The 23,736-nt window shown below is 38.6% G+C and overlaps 3 protein-coding genes across 13 annotated transcripts in view; 2 read left to right on the top strand and 1 right to left on the bottom strand.

Moving 5' to 3' along the window:
* Positions 1-222: 222 nt before the first annotated feature.
* LOC132123613 (coiled-coil domain-containing protein 9-like) lies at positions 223-11,871 on the bottom strand. Its single transcript, XM_059534375.1, has 13 exons — positions 11,801-11,871; positions 11,361-11,416; positions 11,123-11,227; positions 10,502-10,651; positions 9,029-9,337; positions 8,737-8,820; positions 8,482-8,649; positions 8,145-8,326; positions 6,342-6,400; positions 4,482-4,596; positions 3,350-3,491; positions 2,756-3,227; positions 223-1,164 (listed from the first exon to the last, which is right to left on the bottom strand). The coding sequence occupies exons 2-13, from the start codon at positions 11,361-11,363 to the stop codon at positions 1,160-1,162; spliced, it is 1,794 nt and encodes a 597-aa protein (XP_059390358.1). The 5' UTR covers positions 11,364-11,416; positions 11,801-11,871; the 3' UTR covers positions 223-1,159.
* Positions 11,872-12,933: 1,062 nt separating this feature from the next.
* LOC132123612 (protein phosphatase 1D-like) lies at positions 12,934-17,978 on the top strand. Its single transcript, XM_059534374.1, has 6 exons — positions 12,934-13,534; positions 14,050-14,278; positions 14,850-14,974; positions 15,770-15,951; positions 16,035-16,265; positions 17,016-17,978. Exons 1-6 carry the CDS (start codon positions 13,054-13,056, stop codon positions 17,391-17,393), a joined length of 1,626 nt encoding a protein of 541 aa, XP_059390357.1. The 5' UTR covers positions 12,934-13,053; the 3' UTR covers positions 17,394-17,978.
* A 443-nt stretch (positions 17,979-18,421) lies between these two features.
* LOC132123611 (BCAS3 microtubule associated cell migration factor-like) overlaps positions 18,422-23,736 on the top strand; it is a 233,928-nt gene continuing 228,613 nt past the window's right edge. For 7 of the 11 annotated variants that reach the window (XM_059534370.1, XM_059534364.1, XM_059534363.1 and 4 more), the window contains exons 1-5: positions 18,422-18,577; positions 19,242-19,330; positions 19,530-19,584; positions 19,825-19,900; positions 21,041-21,147. In XM_059534370.1, the coding sequence (XP_059390353.1) occupies positions 19,260-19,330; positions 19,530-19,584; positions 19,825-19,900; positions 21,041-21,147 (309 nt within the window). In that variant the 5' untranslated portion in view covers positions 18,422-18,577; positions 19,242-19,259. The remainder of the gene's footprint in view (positions 18,578-19,241; positions 19,331-19,529; positions 19,585-19,824; positions 19,901-21,040; positions 21,148-23,736) is intronic. The other 4 variants (XM_059534367.1, XM_059534365.1, XM_059534368.1 and 1 more) reach the window with 3 other exon arrangements.

Below are 23,736 nucleotides of genomic sequence, written 5' to 3'. Positions count from 1 at the left end.
AGCCAAAAATGAATCAATAAATAAGGCATAGATGTCATTTATTTGATATGACGGCTTACAGAGTACAGAAACAGTTGCACTGTTTTCTTATTGTTCACACATCATAATTCAGTGAAACAAGCAACCAAGAAATATCTCCAGTAAGCTTTATAAAAAATTAAATAAAAAGTCAACTGCATGTAGAAATATTAGAAAATTTGGAGGAAAATCCTATAAACACTTCCGTATCATGCTACATGCACTTCTGAAAAGCCAAGTCAAACCAAACCTCCTAAAGGAGGCAAACCCAATTATATATAAATTTTCTATTCAAACAGGAAGACATTTCATCTGCAGGGAGATGTAGCAGGTACGTTACAATCACAAATGTCATGATTATTTCTGCTCCATGAGCTCAATTGATAAACAGACATATACAATGCACATGTGAACAGAGAAAAGAGCACTCATACAAAGCATTGGAATGATGGTCAGTCTAAAAGACATACACATATATTGCAAGTTTTCAAGCTCCTGCTCAATTCATTCAAATTCAGGAACACAGAAATACACATACTATAAATGCATAAGATTACTAAACAAACATTAAAAAAAAACGGTCAATGAACAAATATTAGACTTGAGGTACACAATCTTTTGTCCTAATTCAAACTCTTTACAATTCACCACAATTTTATCTTTGGTCCATGAGCATATAATATCTAGGGTACCAATAATTTATAACAAACTTAAAATCCACAGCTCATTTTCATTTCAAAAGTTGCCCTGAAAAATAATAATAATTAAAAAAAAAACAAAGCCCTAGTTTATAAAGAGATTGAAAGAAGTGGTCTAGGGTGGTTAAACAACACCGCTCCATGATAAAAAAAATAAATAGTCTTATGGTTGAAGTATAACATGCTTTACAGATTGAGAACAGGGTAAATGTGAGAAAAGAGTAGCAGCTTAGCTCGACAACAGCATAGAGTCCCAACCAATGAGGAATAATTAAACAATCCAGAAAGTTATTCGGATGAAGTGTTGACAGGGATCCAAAGATGCCCCCTCGACCTCTTTAATTTAGTCAACAGCCATCCATTACACCTGATGTCTTCTCTTTCCTCTGCTGACCTCCCGTTTCAGTTTGTGAAGCAACAAGTTCCCCTACTGCATTTAGTCCTCAGCCTGTTGAAATATATAGAAAGCAATCAAGATGAAAACACTTTCTGACCAGAAAGTCGACTGCAGTTTCCTCATAAAAGCATTTTTAGCAATAAAAATGTTTTCCTGGATGTTTCCTCCTGTTAAACAGGCTAGCAGAGTAATCAAATGAAAGGAAATACAAGAATCTTGTTATTGAGCCATTAGTTTGTGGTGTTTTCCAGAGTGCATGTGGACAGTGGAAATGAGGGAACTGGCAAGAAATCACATCCACCCATTAGCTGCTAATGAACAGTTAATTGCATAATAAACTGGTATGATGTAATGGCAGTAAGCAGAAGCAGGTGAAGAAGGACAGAGATCCCAAATGATTGAGTGACAGGGTTGAGCCTTTGGCAAAGGAGTGGATACGATATCAAACATTCATGAAACACAAAACACTCAGGAGTCCAAACATGTCATCCAGGCAAAGGTGTGAAATCAAAGAGGTGCATGATCGACACAGAGGGGATCTGGGAGCACAATAAATGTGGGGTTTCTGTTATGTTGGAGGAGGTGTGCAAGGTTCACAGTGGAGAATGACAGTAAACGTGAAGCTGCAGACAGAAGCAGTCAGTCCCAGAGGAGGGGAAGGACTGTCATAGCCCGAGGAGCTGCATTCTCATTTGACAAAGATGATAGAAACAAGCTCAATAGCAGATGCCATCTCATGCCATGAGACAGATGGACATGGGAACTTAAAGGAGACATGAGTGTAGTGAACAGGGAGGGAGAGACAGAGAGACCAGAAAGACTGAAGTGTGCAAAGATAAGGGGAGGCATCGGTTAGTTGTTAGAAGTCAGCTGAAGTAAGGCTTTCGAAATTCCAGGGTCTCGAAGCTGGTAATATGAATAGCACCTGAGGATGGTTTAACTGAAGAATCCACCGCTGTTTCCTTCCCAACCTTAGTTTCAGGCTGACGGGGCTTAACAGATGGGTTGTTGTTTGCAAAAACTAATAGAAGTATCGGAAAACGAAAAAAAAAATAAAAAAATGGAAGATGAAGGTATAGACAACAGCAACGGATATGCGAGGATGTCAAAAAGTACAACTCGACTTTGCTGTCCTCTTCAGGTCAGACTATTACAGTCGTAGTGCATGTACCGTATTTTCCGGACTATAAGTCGCAATTTTTTTCATAGTTTGGCTGGTCCTGCGACTTATAGTCAGGTGCGACTTATTTATCAAAATTAATTTGACATGAACCAAGAGAAATTAATCAAGAGGAAAACATTACCGTCTGCAGCAGCCAGAGGGTGCTCTATGCTGCTCAGTGCTCCTGTAGTCTACCACTGAAAACAGAGCGCAATGTTTTCAGTGGTAGTGTTTTCTCTTGGTTCTTGGTTCTAAATAAATGCGACATATAATCAAGTGCGACTTATAGTCCGAAAAATACGGTACATCATCCATCTGAACAAGTTAATGCCAGTGGAGTCTAGGTTAAAAGGCTAGAACACTTGACTGTGTGTGAGATGTAATGGCAGATGGAAAAATGAAGCATGCCCCAGATCTTGCTAAGTGTCTTAGCAAGCACTGCTAAAAAGAGAACCTAAATAAAGACCATAATTATCCCACCTGTAGATGCACTTTCTTTTCTTTCTGGTTCTTCTGGCTGGCTGGGGGTTGTAGTCTTGTTATGTTCAGCTGGATTGTTCTTAGGTTGAGCTGGACTGCTTTCAGTGCTGCTGGGCCTCAGAGGGCTCTCATCCAGAACGCTCTTAGGAGAAAGCATCTCCATTTCTTCACCCCAGTCTGACACAGGCTGGTGGTCATCCAATGGGGAGAAAGGGCTGAGCGGTTTGGGTCCCTCTGGTGTACTGAGTGTCTCCTGTGGGGAAGGGATGTGGACTTTGGGTCTTGGGGTACGTAGTTTTTTTGGGCTGGGACTAGAGGGTGCAGGAGAGGTAGGGGTCTTTTCTGTTGGTTTAGCATCTTTTGAGTCTTTCTCGTGATCTGCCTTTTCATCCTCTTCCACATCTTCCTGTTCACCATCGCTGGCATCCTCCCACTCATCATCATCTTCAGCGAGGCCTCCTTCATCAGACTTCTGCACAGCAGGAGAAGGTAACAAACAATTGAAACCCAGACTAATTAAAAGCAACCTTCACTCATATGGCTCTATAAAAGAACTCTAAATACCATGATACTCAGTGTTTTCAGGCGCTTTACCTTGTCTGACAACGGAGGCTTGAGGGTGCAATCTTTGTTCTCGTTTTCCTTCTCTTTGACCTTCTCTTCATCCTTCTTCTCTTGCTCCTCCTTTCTTCCTTTCTCCTCTTCATTTTCCCCTTCCCACCGATTATCATGCATGCTTTAGGAAGGAAGGATGTGGGTCAATCAATATTAATTCATGAAATGCTCTCTTGAAAGATAATTTCTCTACTTTTAAATGCCACCTGCATCCAAACAGCAACCAGGCATAAAATCACAAACCCTGTTACCATCTGGTATCAAGATGCTTTTTTGTGATCTGGTCACAAGTGGTGAAGCTAAATACAGATAGAAATTGGGTTTAAAACCTTCTTTTGATTGGATCCTGGAAACCACTTATGGAGGTAGCTGAAAACATGTTGATGTTGTAGTGGAAATTGTGATCGCTCTCATAATGTGAGAACACACCAAAACAACCAATTTAAATGTTGCTCTTTTGAACCAAACACTCATATGTAGTCCTTCATACTTTGCATTTGCTTCCTTTCCTGCTAACCAGAGTAACATAGGTTGATCTCCTTCAGATGCATTTGAAACACATGTTAATACCAGGTTGAAAATGTAATGGGTCTTGTCTGACTACTTGTGATCAGATTACAGATACCGCATCTTACTACCAGGTGGAAACTGGGCCAGCGTTTAGAGAACATAACTAAGGCCTAGTGGCTACTAAAAAAAAGGGACAAGCTCAAGTCAAAAATGGTGCATATAAAGGTCACTTGCTGTCTTGCATGATACAACTAAATTCCCAAGCGTGGACTTTATAGAGCAGGGCTGTTTTGTCTAATTCCACATGTTATAATAGGATATCAATACAGGAAAGAAAAAACGGTCTAGTTAAGTCATATCATAAGACCGCTAGAACACTGATGTCTAATCCTGCTCCTGGAGTGCCAATGTTTTGCAGAGTTTGGCTCCAAACAGCCAAAACACACTTGAAATTTCTTGTAATCCATTAAGATTATGATTATCTGGTTCAGATGTGTTTAATTAGGATAGTGGCCCTTCAGGAGCAGGACTGGACTCCCCTGTTCAATACTGGTGTGGTCGTGAAAGATAATTCTCCACAATGCAAAGGACTATTGCATACCTGTAGCTTTTCCCTTGACCACGACCTTTCCCTTGTCCATGGCCTCCCTGTCTGGGTTTGCCCTGTCCCAAGAAGTCCCCGAAGGTTGGTGCCTTGGGCGGCTTCTTGTTATCTTCTGCATAAGAGAGATTACAGCAATATTTATCCTTTAAGGTTTACGTAGGGCTGAGCAAGACCTTGGTAAACTATTCTGTGACTGAAATCTGTGGTGGAGAGAGATGACCCCGGGCTCACAGTAACAGATGGCCCCCTGTCATTCTGATGGATTGCCCCTCTATGAATCACTCTTCAGGATGAGAGGAGGGGAATGGATGAGGAAATGCATGCACATGTGCCCTTGATTTGACAGCACTGTGATGAGACTTGACTTGAACGTTGTGAGGTAGACACTGGGCTTGTAAAGCATTCAAAGCCAAGACATCAGCAAATGAGCATGTATCAAAAGCAGCAAGGCTTTCTTCAATAGAAAAGTATTTTGGTTTGTTATGAGCGACAGCTTTTTAATATCAATACTGAGGAGAAAAATGAAATGTAAAAAATTACAATGCTAGGGAAAGAGTGATGTTAGAGGATTGTGCCTTGGCAGGGAAATGTTAGTTTGAGAATAAGTCAATTGGAAGTATGCTACAATCCTGAACATAACAGAACACATCTTACAGTGCAGATCTAAAAAAGATAACACACTGTTTTTGATGAGGACATTAAGTTTTGCTGGATTGAACTGAGAAGTACCCAAATAAAAGCACCAAAGTAAAAAAAATAAAAAATACATCAATTTATTTTAGGTGCTGTGCTGATGTCCTAATTTAAAACATCCCAGAGGATGCAGGGCCTAATTTTTACTGCAAATGTTTAAATTTAAGACATACATATATATATATATATATAAATAATAAAAAATGTCTTATGTCTTAAATATCTTAAACTGTGTTCCAAAGATGAACGGAGGTCTTACGGGTTTGGAACGACATGAGGGTGAGTTATTAATGACACAATTTTCCTTTTTCGATGAACTAACCCTTTAAGATAAAGACTTATTTACCACTAATTAGCCAAAATTAGAGTGTCCAGAGGCTATGTGTTTACCCATGTAAGTCTGCCTTTGGTTTGAGCAAACGGAGTTTTCGGGGCTCAAAAATGTGGGTTGGTTTTGAGCAGGTTTCGTCACCCTGGTAACTTGAGTTGACTTGAGTTTTAACTCGAAACCTACCCTGAAACTAGCTAGCTTCATGCAGCAGGCTTGTGTTGCTTTTACTGTGATTTTTTTATGCAGTAAAATGTCACTCAAGTCAAGGAGTTGCCGGGTGCATGTTTTCTGCTCAACAAAATGACCTGGAAGCAAGTGTGAAATAATGGATGGGCAACTTGCAGAAAGCAATGATAAGGAAATGTTCTCAGCTATCCAGCAAACTGCATTTTAGATAATAATCCAATCAGATACACACACTCCCACCGTACCTTATTATGGAGGAGTGGAAAGCAATTAGAAACTATCAGTGCAGGAACGACTGTTGGCTTGCACTCAAACTAGGGCCACTTACACACACACACACACACACACAGTCCCATGCTGACATGAAGGTCCATTGCGTTGCAGTACTTGGGCATTGCGCCCCCTAGCTGCTCATAAACCACAGCACAAAACATCACCAAAGAGCCACAAAGACAATTTTCACAAGAAATGTGTATAAACGTGTACCTGTAACTACGCTATGTTTTTGCTGGATTATTATAGTCTATTGGCTGGCTGTATGAAGTAATAGGCACTCTAAAAAAATCTTGGGTAACATTCATGGTTTGTGTAGAACAGGTGTCAGGTGGTCACTGTGAAGAGTGTGCAAGTATTTGTGTTCGATTTACCTCTCTTGTTGCTTTGTTCTTGTGTGCCCTCTCCAGCCACAGCTGAGTCCTCCTTGAACCTGTGAAAACACCACAGGGTCACTGGTCGTCTCATTCTCACCCTGTCAGCATGAATTACTCCTACACACCGAGTACTTATCTGTCTCTCTTTTTAACACAGAAATAAAATTGTTAGAGTTGAAATTAAGGGCATAATTAATCTCACAATAAAAATTCTGTCATCACTGATGTCATTCATGACATTCTTCTGGTCAAGTGAAAAAAGGCGTTGTTTATGGACCACAACCGGTAAGTGTATTTTATTATTTAAGTTGGTGCGTTTAACAGTTTCTGTAACTTATTACACAAAGGGCAACACTGTTTAGCTTTGTTAACTAGATGTTAGGGCTGTGCAAAAAAATCGAATGCGATTTTCATGTGCATCTCGTCAGTAAAAACGCTCCTGTGATTATAAGTACATCTCCAGCACATGCTCCTGCCCACTTGCTTCTCAAAACTAGCCTAATCGCGTTTACAGGAGGGCAGCCTGCGCTCAGCTGCAGTCGAATCACAACACAGGAACGCTAGCACAATCAGAATGCGTTATGTATTTCTGAAGGAGGGACTTCATAGAACAAGGAAGTCATCAGCCCGTTTTTATGAAAACAGCGTTATACAGATAGATGAATTCTGCAAAAAATACTGTTTTTTTTTTTTTTACACGCGAAACATGAACACGTTATATTGAACACTGTAAACACAATCAAAGCTTCAAAAAAAGCGCGAAAAACGGGACCTTTATGACAAAACCTAAGAAGAATTCAAATTCTTGAAAAAAATCTTCTTAAATTTAGGACAGCCCCAGACCCTTTGTCTTAAATCCCAAACTATAAAGATTATTTAATGAATTTATTGGGCTATTTCAAATGAATTGTTATATTTAAGCATTACAACAAGAGCTACATATAATACATAGGAGGACTATTGTGCACAAGTTTTCTGAAGAGACAGCGATGACTTGATGTTTACATGATCGCTCATGATTAGTCTGTGTGTGACGCTGCTTTTTGCTGACATCAAAACTCATTAGCAACTCAAAAACGAGTCAGATAGGGAGCTTTAATTGAACGCCCTTAATTTTAGCTTATAAATACATAATCATTGGCAGTATTCAGTGCATATGAAAGCGCAGAATGCATTTGCTGTAGAAGCGCGGACTCAAATACCGGAAGCGTTCACTCAGATGAGAGAGCAAAAACACGGCACAAAAATGAACGAAACATATCGCTGCAGCTTGAGACAGACTATTTTAAAAGTAACTATTCAAAAACAGACCGCATTAAAAACGTGAAGCTGAGCGCCAGTCAAAGTCTCAACGAAAATATACAGTCTATGGTGCGTGTTTATTATGATTATTAGGGTAATCTACCGGAAGTTTAGCAGCGCGTCATGTATTCATTCAGATAACAGCTGTTATTTTCTTCTTAAGAAAAAAATTAAGATGTTCTTAAGAAAATATTTGAGAACTTAATAATTTTTCAAGAATAGCACTAAAGAACATTCTTACGAAATTCGTGGAATTTATCTTAAGAAATTTCTTAATTTATTTCTTAAGAAGATTTTCGTGAATCCGGCCCCTGGTCTCCCTTTGCCATATAGTGAATGTGCAGTATTTATGTTTACTTCCATGTTCTACAGAAGAAAGTACATCATATGGGTTTTGGACCAAATAAGGTCGAGTAATATTTTTTTTTAATGAACTAGCCCTTTAAGGATTCCATAGTTTATGACATATTCATAATTTCACGTTTTTATTATACTCACATTGTATCTGTTTTCTGGGCATCCCACTCTCGTCTCCACTGGCCAGTGGCATTACGGTGACGAGCCATTCGTTCTTCATCAATCTGCTCTCGCTCCTTTTTCCAGCTGAGATACTCGGCTCTTTCTCGGCCAGTCATGGACAGAGTCATATCCACTGAGCCTTTACCGCTTGGCCTACGATTCTGTTATGGGATTAAAAAGAGAGAAAGTAAGTCTGAAAGTATAAATAACATGCTGGTCTCTACCATTACACAACCATGGGATTGGTAAAGTTTTATCAGTCAAATTTTGAAATATTTGAAATATTATAACAAACAAAAATCAATGTGCTTAGTACCGTCCATTCTTTCTCAACCTCGGCACCAGTCTTCACACTGTCAAAGTCAACCCCACCCCAGTTGCGCACGTGGCGCCGGCTTCCCTCCTTGCGGTCAGTTTCTAGTATCGGCCCACTACGCCGTGGGTCATCAAGGAAGTTTCTGATGGGGTTCTTCTCTACATCAGTCTGCAAAAGAGTGTGAATGTGCACGTGTATCACATTGACACTAGAATGATACTTTAAAATGAGAAAGTTGGATTGACCAAAACATACCTTTTGGCCTCTCTCATATTCAGCAATCTTTTCCATCTCTTCATTCATCTTCTCTATATTCTGTCTTCTTTTTTCCTCCCACTCCTGAGAAATTGGATATCAACTCTGACTAAAATGGCTTGTAGATTATGATGCTAGTGTCTAAAAACATATGTCCTAATATCTGTATATTGTATTGTGTCCTACACACCTACAAATGACTTTGTAAGTAAATAAATGTACCACAACAATGTTCTATACCTCAATTACAAAAAAAGTTTAGACAAGGTTACAGCTGACTGTCAATAGTGACCTTTGATTTCCTGTCCGAGCCTGTTCCTCCTTGCGTTCCTCTTCCACCTCTTTGCCCTCCTCTAGAGGAGCGTTCAGTATGAGCTGGACCCTCTCCACCTTCACCATCCTGAGGCTGCCTCTCTGACCATGGTTCTCCTTTGTTTGAACGAGGCTCGCTTCTTCCGCCACGGTGGCCACCTCTGCTCAGTCGGCCCGATCCAGTTCTGTGGGAAGGACTCTCACCATGAGGCAGACCAGTCTCTTCTTCTTCTAGGCCCTGGTCACCACGATGACTAGCTGGTTTCCTGTAATTCACCACACGCTTCTCCTAGAAAGGCAGTATAGAGATTGAGGGTCTTAGTCCATGAGTATAAAAGCTCAACATGACATTTCTTACCAGTCAAGTTCATAAGACCAGTGTAGTTATTTAAATTATCATTTGCTTTTATATTTTAGGTTTAGACATTTTATGTGCTTGTCATTTATATTCATATTATATTTTTTTTTATTCATATCTAGCCAAAAAATTTAAGGTTTTCACAAAAGTTTTAGTACTTAAAATTTAATTTAATTTAATTTCAATTTGTTCCTAGAGCAACATTTCTAATATCTGAATAATAATTTAAGTATATATTTTCATCACATTTTATTTTTTCCCAGCTTTATGTTAATTAACCAAAAATAAATTGTATCGTTTCAGTTAATAACAACAACACTGCATTAGACATAGTCAATGCACAATAATTGGGAATCACATTCTTTACCAGGCAACAATTTGCATGTCCATCTGTCTAGTTCAACAAGTAGATTTGAAGAAAGTTTTCTCACTTTGCAGTTACTGAAAGGCATGACCTTCACAGAGCACGATAGGAGGATCTATCACAGCTGCGCAGACCATCTGTGATCCACTGAAACTCTACAGGTATTGATTAAAATACTCTACAGCTTGTCTCAGCCTTCCCTAGGTGGGAAATTAAAATCCTCAGAGCTGTGAGGAATGGGAGGGCCAATTAACTTCTACATGCTCATGGTCTCTATTGGAGCTGATGCAAATCATCAGTGGTCTGAGGTTATTCAGACTCAAACTTGAATTAAAAAACATAGTACATATATATTAACATGGAACCCTTACATATACAATTTAATATTTAATTTTTAAAGAGTCAAAAATGTCTGATAAACTATGGGCTTTTGGGATGTGAAGAAGATATAGATCATAGTTCTTTTAGGGGTGTGCAATATGTATAGTCTATGATAACGTTACTGAGAAACTCTTTGTTTTCACCTACTGGAGGTTTTAGTTCCAGTCATTCATATTTCAATGTTCAAAATCTGGCAGCATTATTTATGCAACTGCAGTGTAGATGCATATATGCCAACTCTGAGTTGGATTAAACAGTCATTTTTTGCAGAACCAATTATGATATTACCATACATAGCATTTATATGGTAAATTGCCGTTCTATAAAAATATTCTGCTCTCTGTCTTTACCGCAGCTGGTTTGGACAAGTCAGCTGTCACGGAGAAGTTCTCCTTTTCAGTCTTTCTCCATTCAGACTCAGGCTCGTGAGGGCGGGGTTTGCGAGGTGTTGTCACAGCGATGCCCTCCTGTTCTGCCTTTTTCTTATCGTCCTGTATTTCCTGGTGACACAAAAGAAGACAAGCAATCTGAATGAATGAATGAATAAAAACTGACCAAGATAAAAGCCTTGAATATGAGGGTTCAATGCATGCACAATGAATAACACTTGAAATCAATATTAAAGTCGGGGGGAAGTCATGGCCTAGTGGTTAGAGAGTTTGACTCCTAACCCTAGGGTTGTGGGTTTGAATCTCAGGCTGGCAATACCACGACTTAGACCCCCTGCTGCTCCCCGGGCGCCGCTGCATAAATGGCTGCCCACTGCTCCGGGTGTGTGTGTCACAGTGTGTGTGTGTTCACTGCTCTGTGTGTGTGCACTTTGGATGGGTTAAATGCAGAGCACGAATTCGGAGTATAGGTAACCATACTTGGCTGAATGTCATGTCACTTTTTCACTTAAAATTATTAGCAGTACACTAAATAAATAAACTAAATAAACAAACTGGCAGAGTGACTGGAGTTAAACTCACCTGATATCTCTTGACCAAAGCCTCATTCTTCTTTCGCAGAGCTTCAATCCTTTTGTCCAGCTCTGCATCTTTCTCCTCCTTCGTCTTTAGATCCACCACAGTAGACTGACCAAGAAAGAAAAACATGATTATATTACAGTTTTAACACATTTGGTTATTTTCGATTTTGATATATCAGGACCCTCTGGTTTTTTAATCTTGTCATGAATCCTAACAGAATGATGATAGCGAGCCTCACCATGGCTGAAAGCCTGTCTTAAAGCGAAAGGTGGAGAGCTGAAGAAATCCCTGAACCTAGAGGAGAGGAGACAAGAATTCAACAAGATCAAAAAACATCCATGCATGATCACACGACCATAACCATTCAAATCATATAATGGGAGAGGTTGGCATCTTCATAAACCCTCTTATGAATACGGAACATAAAGCTATGAACATGGGAGCCGAACGTTTGAATACATTGCCAGAGCGTGTTTACCGTCAATTATTTCTCTGAAACAAGTGTGAGGACTATCACTATGTATCAATAGCATCAAAGAAGCCGCCAAGAGTCTATGTGGTCAATTCATGAGGCGAGCTCTCTTGGCTTTTTGACTTGTTAAGTGAAACAAACGGGCAGACATTCTTCCACATATATAAATGAATGTTTCAAAGATTTAAAACTTCACACTGTTTTACCTCTAGAAAGCGCAGGGTCCCTAAAAGTGGCCTGTAAGGTACAGTCGATCACCGGAGACCGACTACTCAATCTACTTCCGTTGATAACAGCTTCCACTTTCAGAACGGGTGTGAGCGTCAAATTAGACGGAACTTCAAAATAAAAGTCATTTAGTTTGCGATTTGATCACACACATCGTAGAAAACCAAAGAGAGAAGCATAAAAAGAAAAGAGTGTAATTAATTAAATCACTCTATACACTCTCATAAACTTATTAATACAACTCTCATAATTATTCTAACACTATAAAATCAGATTATGGTGCATTGTATGTTTTAGGCTTAAAGCACCATCTGCTGGTCATCGCTTGACATGTAATAATTCGTATATCTATTGGAGATTATTGGAACCGCTAAAAATACTGCACATTTCACTCAGTTGCACTGGACGGACTGATCATAAAGGCTATGGCTGGGTATTTTTCTTGATTTTCAAGATAAACTACTTGTTCTAGATTAACTTGTCTTTGAGACGAATAAGCACAAGGGCAAAGACTCCTTCAAAATATGCTGTAACTTGAAATAAAACAACGATTGTACAAATATGCAATCATAAATTATAAATAATAATATTTTCTAGTAACCTAGTCGTGTATAAATCTTCACAATACAAGTATGTTTACAGAGTAGTATTAGCTATATGCTTTTATAGATAAATAATGCTCAAAATAAATAAAATAAAAATAATAAATATAACTGCTGTAGTTGTTGCTAAGCATCACTCTCAACAAGAAATGAAGAATAAAACATCAAACAACATAAACCAACATATTTTCCCCACCATCCTTCACCCATCTGAACAAAACAAAACCATAATATCCATCATGCAAAATTACTGTTATACAGACGATGGAATACAATGGGATAAAGAAATGAAATAAACCTTCCATTAAAAGATGCGTGTGATGTGATGATACAGTGTTACATGCTTTCATTACTATATTTACTAAATTTAAAGTAAGAGATGATTGACAGATAGATAGATAGATATCATTATACTCATATTATGCCAGTCTCATGGGCTCTTTTCAGTAGCAAATTAAGGGTCAAATAAATAATTTAGGGGTTCCACTGACCCGTGACTTGTCGTGCGTGGTGCTTCTGCGCATGCACACAACCTCAAATGTAAACAAAGAGGAAAGCGCACCCCCGGCAACAGTCCTGCCTAAACATTAAACACTGCTCTTCTACCGGCCTTTTTGTTCGATCAAAACATGGATGGGATATTTTCATGTCGGGCCAGTATTTATTATGACCAAGGCGGTAGGAAATACATGGAGGACTTAATGACGATGAAGCAGGAGGATGAGCCGAGAGAAGACGAACTGGACGCCGCCGAACGTGTCGAGATCACGGCACCAGCACAGGACCAAAACCCCGACGCTTCAATCCAAGACTGCATTCCCGGATCCATCACTGTAACTTATGTTCAAGATGATGACCCTAGCTCTGCTCTTCAGCAGGCGTCGATACACTCCTCTCACCCGTGCAAAAACACTCGTCGGCCGCGGGCTGTGGCTATGTTCGCCGTGTTCGACGGACACGGAGGTCCGGACGCCGCGCGCTTTGCCCGCCGCCATTTGTGGGACCACATTAAAAAACAAAGAGGCTTTTGGTCTGAGGACGACAACGAGGTGTGCGCGGCTCTGCGAAACGGATTCATCTTTTGTCACCACGCCATGTGGAAGAAATTACGTAAGTTATGGCATTTTATGGAAGTGCAAGGGAAAGAGTCCGGACAGCGGATCTTTTTGATTGGAAGTTGCAACATCCGATGTATCCCGCCAAAAGAAGTTACACAGCCTCAGGGCCACACCAAACAACTAACCCATATATCTGAACTAGAGTGACAGCACATCAGAATAGTGTTTTGCTTACAGAAATCACAGCTTAATAACACCCTGCTTAAATGTGCATTAACGTGTTGTGCAATTGACTGAGTATCTACATCAAAACTGTGACACAAATGTGTTAACTTATTAAATACATATAGGCAGAAACATAAAGGTACATCTAGACAGAACAATCAAACCCAAAACAAACGACAAACACAATATAGCACTGGTTTAAGTTAAGACCAGCAGCTTGGACATGTTGCCAAATATTTGCCTTTTTCTTCTACGTGTATAACAGAATTATCATTTTTAAACAGAAAGAGTTATTTCATCACTGATCTGATTTTGAAAACCATATAATCTGCTTTCTTGTAGCGGAATGGCCAAAGACGGTTACAGGACTTCCCAGCACATCGGGCACAACTGCAAGTATTGTCGTAATACGACGTGACCGTATGTATGTTGCCCATGTTGGGGACTCAGCGGTTGTGTTAGGGGTCCGGGATCACCCCTCTGATGAGTTCATCCGAGCTGTAGAAATTACACAGGACCACAAACCTGACCTCCCGAAGGAAAGGGAGAGAATAGAGGGGCTCGGTGGCAGGTGAGTTGTTCTTATTAAACAAGTAAGCTCACACAACTAATGTTAACTCTGTTCACACACTCTTCTGCTTTGGGTAAATTAAATGTGGAGGTATGAGCTAGGTATGAGATTATTTTGCAATTTGATTGTTGGATTTTATGTTACCCGTTTTTTTTGGTTAAACAGGTTTGGTTCCTTCGTTTTTTTGTTTTATGTCAACACTCATCAAGAAAAGGCAAACTGTTGCCTGTTTCTCTCAGCCCTGTTTATCCACAGAGGTCTGACTGGTTTTAGTTTATGCACCCACAGCATCAAAGTGGGACACTAAAACCAAGCATGCTCTGGCATCTGTCCACATTATCATAATCTAAACACAAGCTTTCTTTGTCTTTTAGCCTAAAAAAAAATAAGCATGTCAACATGTTATAGCACAGCATCCAACGGCTTGTATCATTGTCTTTCCACATTAAATGTAAGTTTCCTAATGGGTTAAGGAAAGGTTTTAGGTAGAGGTCCTATTATCTTTGGTCAGCAGTTTTATTTTTGCATTACATTTGAGCCAGCAGTGATCATTGTCACACCTCTCCTCTAGTGTCATTAAAAAGTCTGGAGTCAATAGGGTGGTGTGGAAGAGACCCAGAATGACCCACAATGGACCAGTAAGAAGGAGCACAGTCATCGATCAGATCCCATTTTTGGCTGTGGCCCGAGCTCTTGGTAAGAGGGTTAAGCTATTTCATAACAAGAGATAATTGTTGCTGTTATGATTGAAAAAAACAGTGATTTAAAATGTTGAGTGAGTTTCAATATATCTGACAAGTCAGCAGAGATTGTCTGTTGTTCTGCAAGTTGCAACATGTCACCATGATATACTCTGTTCTTTAGCAACGACAAACAGATTGTTGAATTGCGACACATGCTGTTTAGGTGTTTAAACTAGGTTTAGGAAGGTTGTTGGGGCTCAACAATGAGGATTGCCATTTTATCACGCTTGAATGGTCAAATAAATGTAAAAAAATATGTAAACAGGCTGGTGCTGTATATGTGTCCTTAATATTAATCAAGCAAGAGAGAATCATTCACTGCTCCTGACTGAACATACAGTGATATTTCTCTGGTATGTAAAATGTTAGTGGTGTAACGGCCTTATGTATTAGAATGCAAGGTTTCATAGGTCAAATGGATGCAGTATCTTTTCTTTTTTTGTAGTGGGGCCAGTAAAAATTTTGCCAGCATAAGTAAAACCGCATTAGGGAAAATCTTCAGCGCTAAGCGCTGGTTTAAGGAGATGTCAAGCAGTTCAAAGAAGAAACGGTTCACTCCAAAATTAAGATCACTTTCAGGTTCATTTACATTTTCAGGTGTATTGTTCCTTTAAAACTTTTAGACGATTTTGCCAATCAAAAATTTACTGACTAAATGTGTTCAAATGCCACTGATTTTTAAATTTTTGTTGTTGTTGTTTTTTGTAATATGCATCCAATAATTTAATGCACATTAATGTGTCTTCAGGTGATCTGTGGAGTTACGACTTCTCCAGTGGAGAGTTTGTAGTGTCACCAGAGCCTGATACCGCTGTTATCAAGCTGGATTTGAAGCAGCACCGTTACATCATTTTAGGCAGTGATGGGTTATGGAACATGGTATCACCACAGGAGGCTGTGTCTATTTGCCAGGAAAATGACAATGCCAAGGTCAATAATTACAATTTATGTGACAGGAGAGGTCTTAATTGTCCTTTAGAAACCTTCACTTATCTGAATGTTTATTTCAACAGCCAAAGAACCAAAATGAAAATGTTTCAAATGCTGTTCTGCTCGTGAACCATGCCTTACTGCGATGGCGTCAACGCATGCTCCGTGCTGATAATACTAGTGCCATTGTTGTCTGTTTGGAGCCGTTCGGGACATCCTCTGAGTGCTTGCCAACTTACGAGACTGTGTATAATCTACAAGGACCAAAGTGTGGCTCCGTTCCTAAATCTTGCACTAACTCTTTGCCCACTCAGGTTAGGAGTGTTTCAGATATTCTATTTAAAGGTATAGTTAACGCAAAATTTTAAATTTGCTGAAAATTTATCATCAGGCGATCCAAAATGTAGATGAGTTTGAGTCATCATCAGAACAGATTTGCAGAAATTTAGAATTCCATAATTTGCTCACCAATGGATCCACTGCAGTGAATGGGTGCCGTCAGAATGAGAGTCCAAACGGCTGAAAAAAACATCACAATAATCCACAACAGACTCTAGTCTATCACTTGACATCTTCGGAAGTGAAAAGCTTTCTTAATAAGAAACAAATCCATCAGTTAGGCATTTTAACTTTAAACCGTTGGTTCTGGCAAAAATACCAGTCCATAATAATGCTTTTTCCAGTAAAAATGTCCATCCCCTGTTGTCGTCTCACATCAAATTCCACTGGCATATTTTATTGTAATGTTTTTATCAGCTGTTTGGACTCTTATTCTGATGGCACCCATTCACTCCATAGGATCCATTGGGGAGCAAGTGATGTAATGCTAGATTTCTTTAAATTTGCTCTGATGAATGAACAAAATCTTTGTGCTGGGTGGCCTGAGGGTGAGTACATGGCCAGCAAATTTTCTTTTTTGGGGTGAACTGTTCTTTAAACAATAAAACCGCAGTGTCCTTTCAATGAATTAAGGCCTGCTTCATTTTATAAGGCTATTGTTTTTTGTTTTGCATTGTATTATATTGTGGACATTCAAGCCTCATACATAGTTCCTTGTTTTATAGGGTCCTGACACTCAAGTACATTCCGTCCCGGAGCAGCGAAACGGCAGCTGTGAGATGAGCATGATATTTGAATCTTCTGCTGATAGCCTTACAAACTATGAAGACATGCCTTATAATGACTCACTGGAAAATGAGGCCCACTGTGACAGAGTGCCTACTGGTAAACGGGTGTTAGAAGATTCCTCCTCACCTGTGCTGAAGAAACCCCGTTGTAGTTTATCCCATTCCCCTGTTAAAGTGTCCTCGTGTACATCTTCAAAGAAATTGAGCACACAGTCCTCTGCGAAGAGCGGTGGTGGCAGCAATGGTCAGAAACAGACTGAAAATGTCCAATCGCTGCTTCAACAGCATGGGACGGCTACTGTATGTGTTTGCTGACATTCATCGTCCTAATACAATGCAATCTGTACACTTATGCTAGACAGTCAGACTCTGATATTACTTGATATAAGCTATTGAGAAACCAAAATCCTGAAGCAATGTCAGAAGAAACAAACAAAAAAAAAATCACTCACTTCCATTCACTACACTCATATTTTAGTCTATGTTAGTGTTATATTGTTATACTTTATATTTTGCAGACTAATGAAAATGTGTTTTGATTTTTAGTATAATTTTTTAAATGATGAATAAGAAAAAAAAAAAAAAAGAAATTCTATCTTCCGAGAAGATATTTCCCTACAGCGTACACGTCGCCTGTTTCAAAAAGATGTCAGAAGTTTTTTTTTTTCTGAACAAGGAGAATGGTGCATCATTTCTAGTGTTCACTGCTATCTTTACCCTGTTTCATAAGGTTTAACAATGTATTTAAGCATGAACTTTATGGATTTTAAACATTATGGTTATTTTAATGTTTTAAGGATTTCATTAACAATGTTGTTTTTTTTCCTTGATGGTAGAAACTGTCATTCCAATCTAAAGGTGCTGCTATGCAAAACAGGTCAATAAAAATTTTGAAAACTATGCTCTAAAATAAAAACATTGAAAGTTGTTAAAAGGCCCAATTGAAATAAGAAATAGGATTTCAGTTTGCATGAAGTTGTTTTAATATAACATTTTTTATAATTTCAAGTCATCCTTTGACGATAATAACCTGTAAACATTCATACATAGTTTTCTTGTGAGTAAAACTTCGTTTTCCCGAAAGAAACCGAGGTTGTGCGAAATAGCTTGGTTTGTGATCACGTGATACTTCGATGTAAATAAACATATCAACGTGACGTGATGTAACGTGCGCGTTTTTCCAGGCTGTTGTGTAAATTTTCAAACGTGGAGATGCACATATGAGAAGTGAAACGAACAAATATTGCTTTATATAACACTTCACCTTAATGTTAATTTTAACAACGCGTCAGATTCCTTCAGCGAAAAAACCCCAAAAACGAACAAACAGTGCTTTCGGTCCAAGCTCCCACCTTTGTCCTAACTCTATTGGCTTGCCGTCTCCGACGCTAATCTCTGATTGGCCAAAGCATCTGTTGTTTCCGCTGCATGCCAGCTTCACTGTGGCGTTTTGTGAGGACCCCTGTCTGTTGATCCGTATTCAAAACACAAAACCTCAGGTTAGTACAAATGTCGCTTCATTAAACATTTAACTGCACATTTCTTACATACATTACATATTTATTTATTTCAGGAAGTTAGAAAAGTTATTGTCATGGATCAGTTTATTGTCTTTGAAGCGCTGTAATGACAGATAACTGTTAGCGGTATTGGCTAAGCTAACGAAACAGACAGGAGATAACGTTAGTTGAAATGATGAAATGTTAACCTGACAACAACACACAGCTGTGTTTTCTTTAAAACACTCTTGACATCTTTTTGGACATTTTCTTATATTAAATTTAATAAAAAATAAAATGTAATAAAGGTATTTACATCCTATTTTTGGTTACTAGCAAATCTTGCTGGAGTTGATTTAAAGTGTTTTCTTTTGTTTATTTCGCTTTACATAGCTAGTCTGTGTTTATAGATCCTTTACAGGATCAATACTTTACAGGAATGGGTCTGTTGTGCAGATTAAACTGAGCCAGGCACATCTGAGCCTTATTTGTTTACATCCATCTGCAATGTGGATGATGTAGTTATCATATATAGCCTTTTATTTAATTTGAATTTAGAGTAATACTGAAATCAGAATGATCAACGAGTCATCTCTGCAGTCATGTTTAGTGTTATAATCATATGTAAATCATGACTGCATCTTCTCCTGCTCTGCTCCAACAGGGTACTGAGTGGTTGGCCATGGCGTCTGACTCCCCACGCAGACCGAGCCGCTGTGCTGGTGGTGTTGTGGTTCGAGCACAGGCTGCAACGTAAGACCATGATGGCTTGTTTGTGAATAAAATAACAGCTGTAAAGCTGATTCAGTGTTGTAAATGTTAAAATGTTGGTGGTCATAAATAAAAAGGTGAAAAAATATTGCATTGGTTCACAAACTTTTAGGTTTAATGGTCAGGTCTTTTCATGTGTGGTTATATTATTTTCATAAGAATAGTTTTTACTGTTTTGCAGGGAGCAGTCGTACATGGAGAGCGTAGTTACGTTCTTGCAGGATGTAGTCCCTCAGGTAAATGTTGTTGTTTTTTTCCTTAAAATGTTGCTTGGAAATTTTGTGTACAAGACTGGAGATTCACTTTTTTTCTTGTGTGTTGTAATTTAAAGTCCGCATTGGATAATTCTTGATTTTCAATGTATTTCTGTTGTAAAAAACGTGAGAGCCCATGAAAGATTATTTTTAGACAAATAAGTGATGGATAGTGAGAGTAAGAACAATTTAGTTAAAAAATGTTTTTCTTTGCATTTTCAGGCGTATACTGGGACACCTCCGAATGATGAAAAAGAGAAGATAGTTTGGGTCCGTTTTGAAAAAACTGACATCAATGGTAAGTTTGTGCTGTGTGTTTTGAGTCCTTGCAAAAACCAGCTCGTATGAATCATTTGTTTGTTGGTCAGACTACATCAGATTGGTCATGCTGCATGTTTTTGATTCACTAACTAGATCTGACTCATGGAAATCATTTGTTTGTGAATCAGACTACACCGCATTGGTCACGCTGTACTGCTAGATGTTGTTGGAATATATATATATACATTTTTTTTGGTTTGATGCATGGTGGATATGAACACATTGGGTCTTAAGGCCTTAAGGTCTTAAGTATTGCAACTTTTTATTTTTTGTTTCAATGAAGTCTCTTATGCTCACCAAGGCTGCATTCATTTGGGTATTATGATTTATTGTGAAATAATATTATTATTTAAATGTACCTTTTTATTTGAATATATTTTAAAATGTAATTTATTCCTGTGATGGCAATACTGAATTTTCAGCAGCCATCACTCCAGTCTTCAAGTATCACATGATTATTCAGAAATCATGTAATAAACTGAACTTTTTTTTTTTTTTAGATATAACAAATAACATCATAACATCCATTCAGGATAAAACACAACAACAACAAAAGACATATAATCAATTTACATATTCCAATAAATGAACAGCATTTTTCTGAAGTAGAAATATGTTGTTATTATAAATATCTTTATTGTCCCGTTTGAGCAATTGAATGCCAGTATAACAAGCATTGACATGTTACACACATCCTAAATGTGGTATGAGCCTACTAGTTCATATTTATGTTGTCGTATTGGGTTAGTAAAGTTTTTAATTGCATCAATGTCGGATTATCTAAATGCTGAACATGCTCCTGATTCCAGCAAACATATCATGAGGTTAGGGGATGAGATGACTGTCAGAAGATTAGACATAATTTTCCAGTTGTATTGACAACTCAGCTTTGATCTTTGCTTTTACACTTTCTTTTCATCAAAAGAATAAACAGTGGCGATCAGAAAGGTGCCATATTTTGAATCATTATTTATGTATTCCATTGTTCTGGTCATCTGTTTGTTTATTGAGCTGTTTACATCTTACGCCAAGCCTTTGTGAATTACTTGCTTTGTGAATGATTTGTTTTTAGTTCTGTGTCATTTCTGACTACGTGTGCTTCTTGCTATTTGTCCAGATGTGGCCCGCTTACCAGAGTTCCAAGAGATGCATGGCAGCGGCACTGACTCGCCTCTCTGCTTGATGATTGGCTACACGGATGGAATGCAGATTTGGAGTATATCAGTGAGTACTTTTTAAATAATCTTTCTTGCCTCTCTTACACTGGCTGCTTCCAAATATGCATACTTGCTGACTATTTAGTAGGCTAAAAATAGTATTTGAAAAGATTAGTGTGTCTGATTTCACAGCATTCATAAAAGTGTAGGAAAAAAGTACTTGGATAATCTACTACTTCTGGTGATTTGTGGTGAGATTCTCAAATGCATAGCCAGTGGACCCTTTACTATCCCATGAGGCTACCGGAGAGCTGTGAAGTGATGCAACCGATGCTGTAGGTCATCTGAAAATGACAACTTGAAAAATGATCTGGAATGCATTTATGTAACACACAGTCATTCTACAACCCGAATTCCGGAAAAGTTGGGACGTTTTTTAAATTTTAATAAAATGAAAACTAAAGGAATTTCAATTCACATGAGCCAATATTTTATTCACAATAGAACATAGATAACGTAGCAAATGTTTAAACTGAGAAATTTTACACTTTTATCCACTTAATTAGCTCATTTAAAATTTAATTCCTGCTACAGGTCTCAAAAAAGTTGGCACGGGGGCAACAAATGGCTAAAAAAACAAGCAGTTTTGAAAAGATTCAGCTGGGAGAACATCTAGTGATTAAGTTAATTGATATCAGGTCTGTAACATGATTAGCTATAAAAGCTTTGTCTTAGAGAAGCAGAGTCTCTCAGAAGTAAAGATGGGCAGAGGCTCTCCAATCTGTGAAAGACTGCGTAAAAAAATTGTGGAAAACTTTAAAAACAATGTTCCTCAACGTCAAATTGCAAAGGCTTTGCAAATCTCATCATCTACAGTGCATAACATCATCAAAAGATTCAGAGAAACTGGAGAAATCTCTGTGCGTAAGGGACAAGGCCGGAGACTTTTATTGGATGCCCGTGGTCTTCGGGCTCTCAGATGACACTGCATCACTCATCGGCATGATTGTGTCAATGACATTACTAAATGGGCCCAGGAATACTTTCAGAAACCACTGTCGGTAAACACAATCCGCCGTGCCATCAGCAGATGCCAACTAAAGCTCTATCATGCAAAAAGTAAGCCATATGTGAACATGGTCCAGAAGCGCCGTCGTGTCCTGTGGGCCAAGGCTTATTTAAAATGGACTATTTCAAAGTGGAATAGTGTTTTATGGTCAGATGAGTCCAAATTTGACATTCTTGTTGGAAATCACGGACGCAGTGTCCTCCGGGCTAAAGAGGAGGGAGACCTTCCAGCATGTTATCAGCGTTCAGTTCAAAAGCCAGCATCTCTGATGGTATGGGGGTGCATAAGTGCATACGGTATGGGCAGCTTGCATGTTTTGGAAGGCTCTGTGAATGCTGAAAGGTATATAAAGGTTTTAGAGCAACATATGCTTCCCTCCAAACAACGTCTATTTCAGGGAAGGCCTTGTTTATTTCAGCAGGACAATACAAAACCACATACTGCAGCTATAACAACAGCATGGCTTCGTCGTAGAAGAGTCTGGGTGCTAACCTGGCCTGCCTGCAGTCCAGATCTTTCACCTATAGAGAACATTTGGCGCATCATTAAACGAAAAATACGTCAAAGACGACCACGAACTCTTCAGCAGCTGGAAATCTATATAAGGCAAGAAACAGACCAAATTCCAACAGCAAAACTCCAGCAACTCATAGCCTCAATGCCCAGACGTCTTCAAACTGTTTTGAAAAGAAAAGGAGATGCTACACCATGGTAAACATGCCCCGTCCCAACTATTTTGAGACCTGTAGCAGAAATCAAAATTGAAATGAGCTCATTTTGTGCATAAAATTTTAAACTTTCTCAGTTTAAACATTTGCAATGTTATCTATGTTCTATTGTGAATAAAATATTGGCTCATGTGATTTGAAAGTCTTTTAGTTTTCATTTTATAAAAATTTAAAAAACGTCCCAACTTTTGCGGAATTTGGGTTGTAAATAGAACAAATTTTTTAATGGTTGTGGAGTAAGTACTTAGTATTTTTGGATGCATCTATCATGTTTTTCTCTACACCACTCTTTCTGTATGTCTGCCTTGAGGGATGTTCACACTGACAATGGTTTGCATTGACAAAGCAACTAAAATCATTCATTTTGGTGCTAATGGAGTGTAGACAGCGATGATCAGTAGTGAAATCAATACTGATGTACTTGCCTACTAGACACTGTCTGGTGTCACTATTTGTACTAACCTTAATAAGTGAATTTAGCTTTTTTTTCAGTTTTGGATTTAAAATCAATACTAAGTCGAATACGACTCACAAATGACCTCAAGGTTGTGTTTGATTTTGCTGACTTGCTTTTGTTTTGTTGCGGTGTAATGCTGTGACTCTCTTTCACCACTTGGTGTCACCATAAACATAGCCAAGAATACAGATTTTAGGCTTGAAGCTGGGTGAAATTATGTCAAGATGCATGTTAAACTCTGAATCCTGTCAAATGTTAAAACTAGGCCTAATCGTAACTGAACATGATATCGCTTCCCCAGTAAATTAGTGAAAATGTCAGTCTTCTCAGAATTGGCTGTCTCAGTCGTATGGTAATAGAGATCAAGATATCTGTCATGTTATGTGATTTGTCACCCTGACT

Source organism: Carassius carassius, chromosome 41 (genome assembly GCF_963082965.1).
Source record: "Carassius carassius chromosome 41, fCarCar2.1, whole genome shotgun sequence".
Classification (NCBI taxonomy): domain Eukaryota; kingdom Metazoa; phylum Chordata; class Actinopteri; order Cypriniformes; family Cyprinidae; genus Carassius; species Carassius carassius.
The sequence above is the reverse complement of the archived record's forward strand: the minus strand, read 5'-3'. Positions and strand labels throughout refer to the sequence as shown.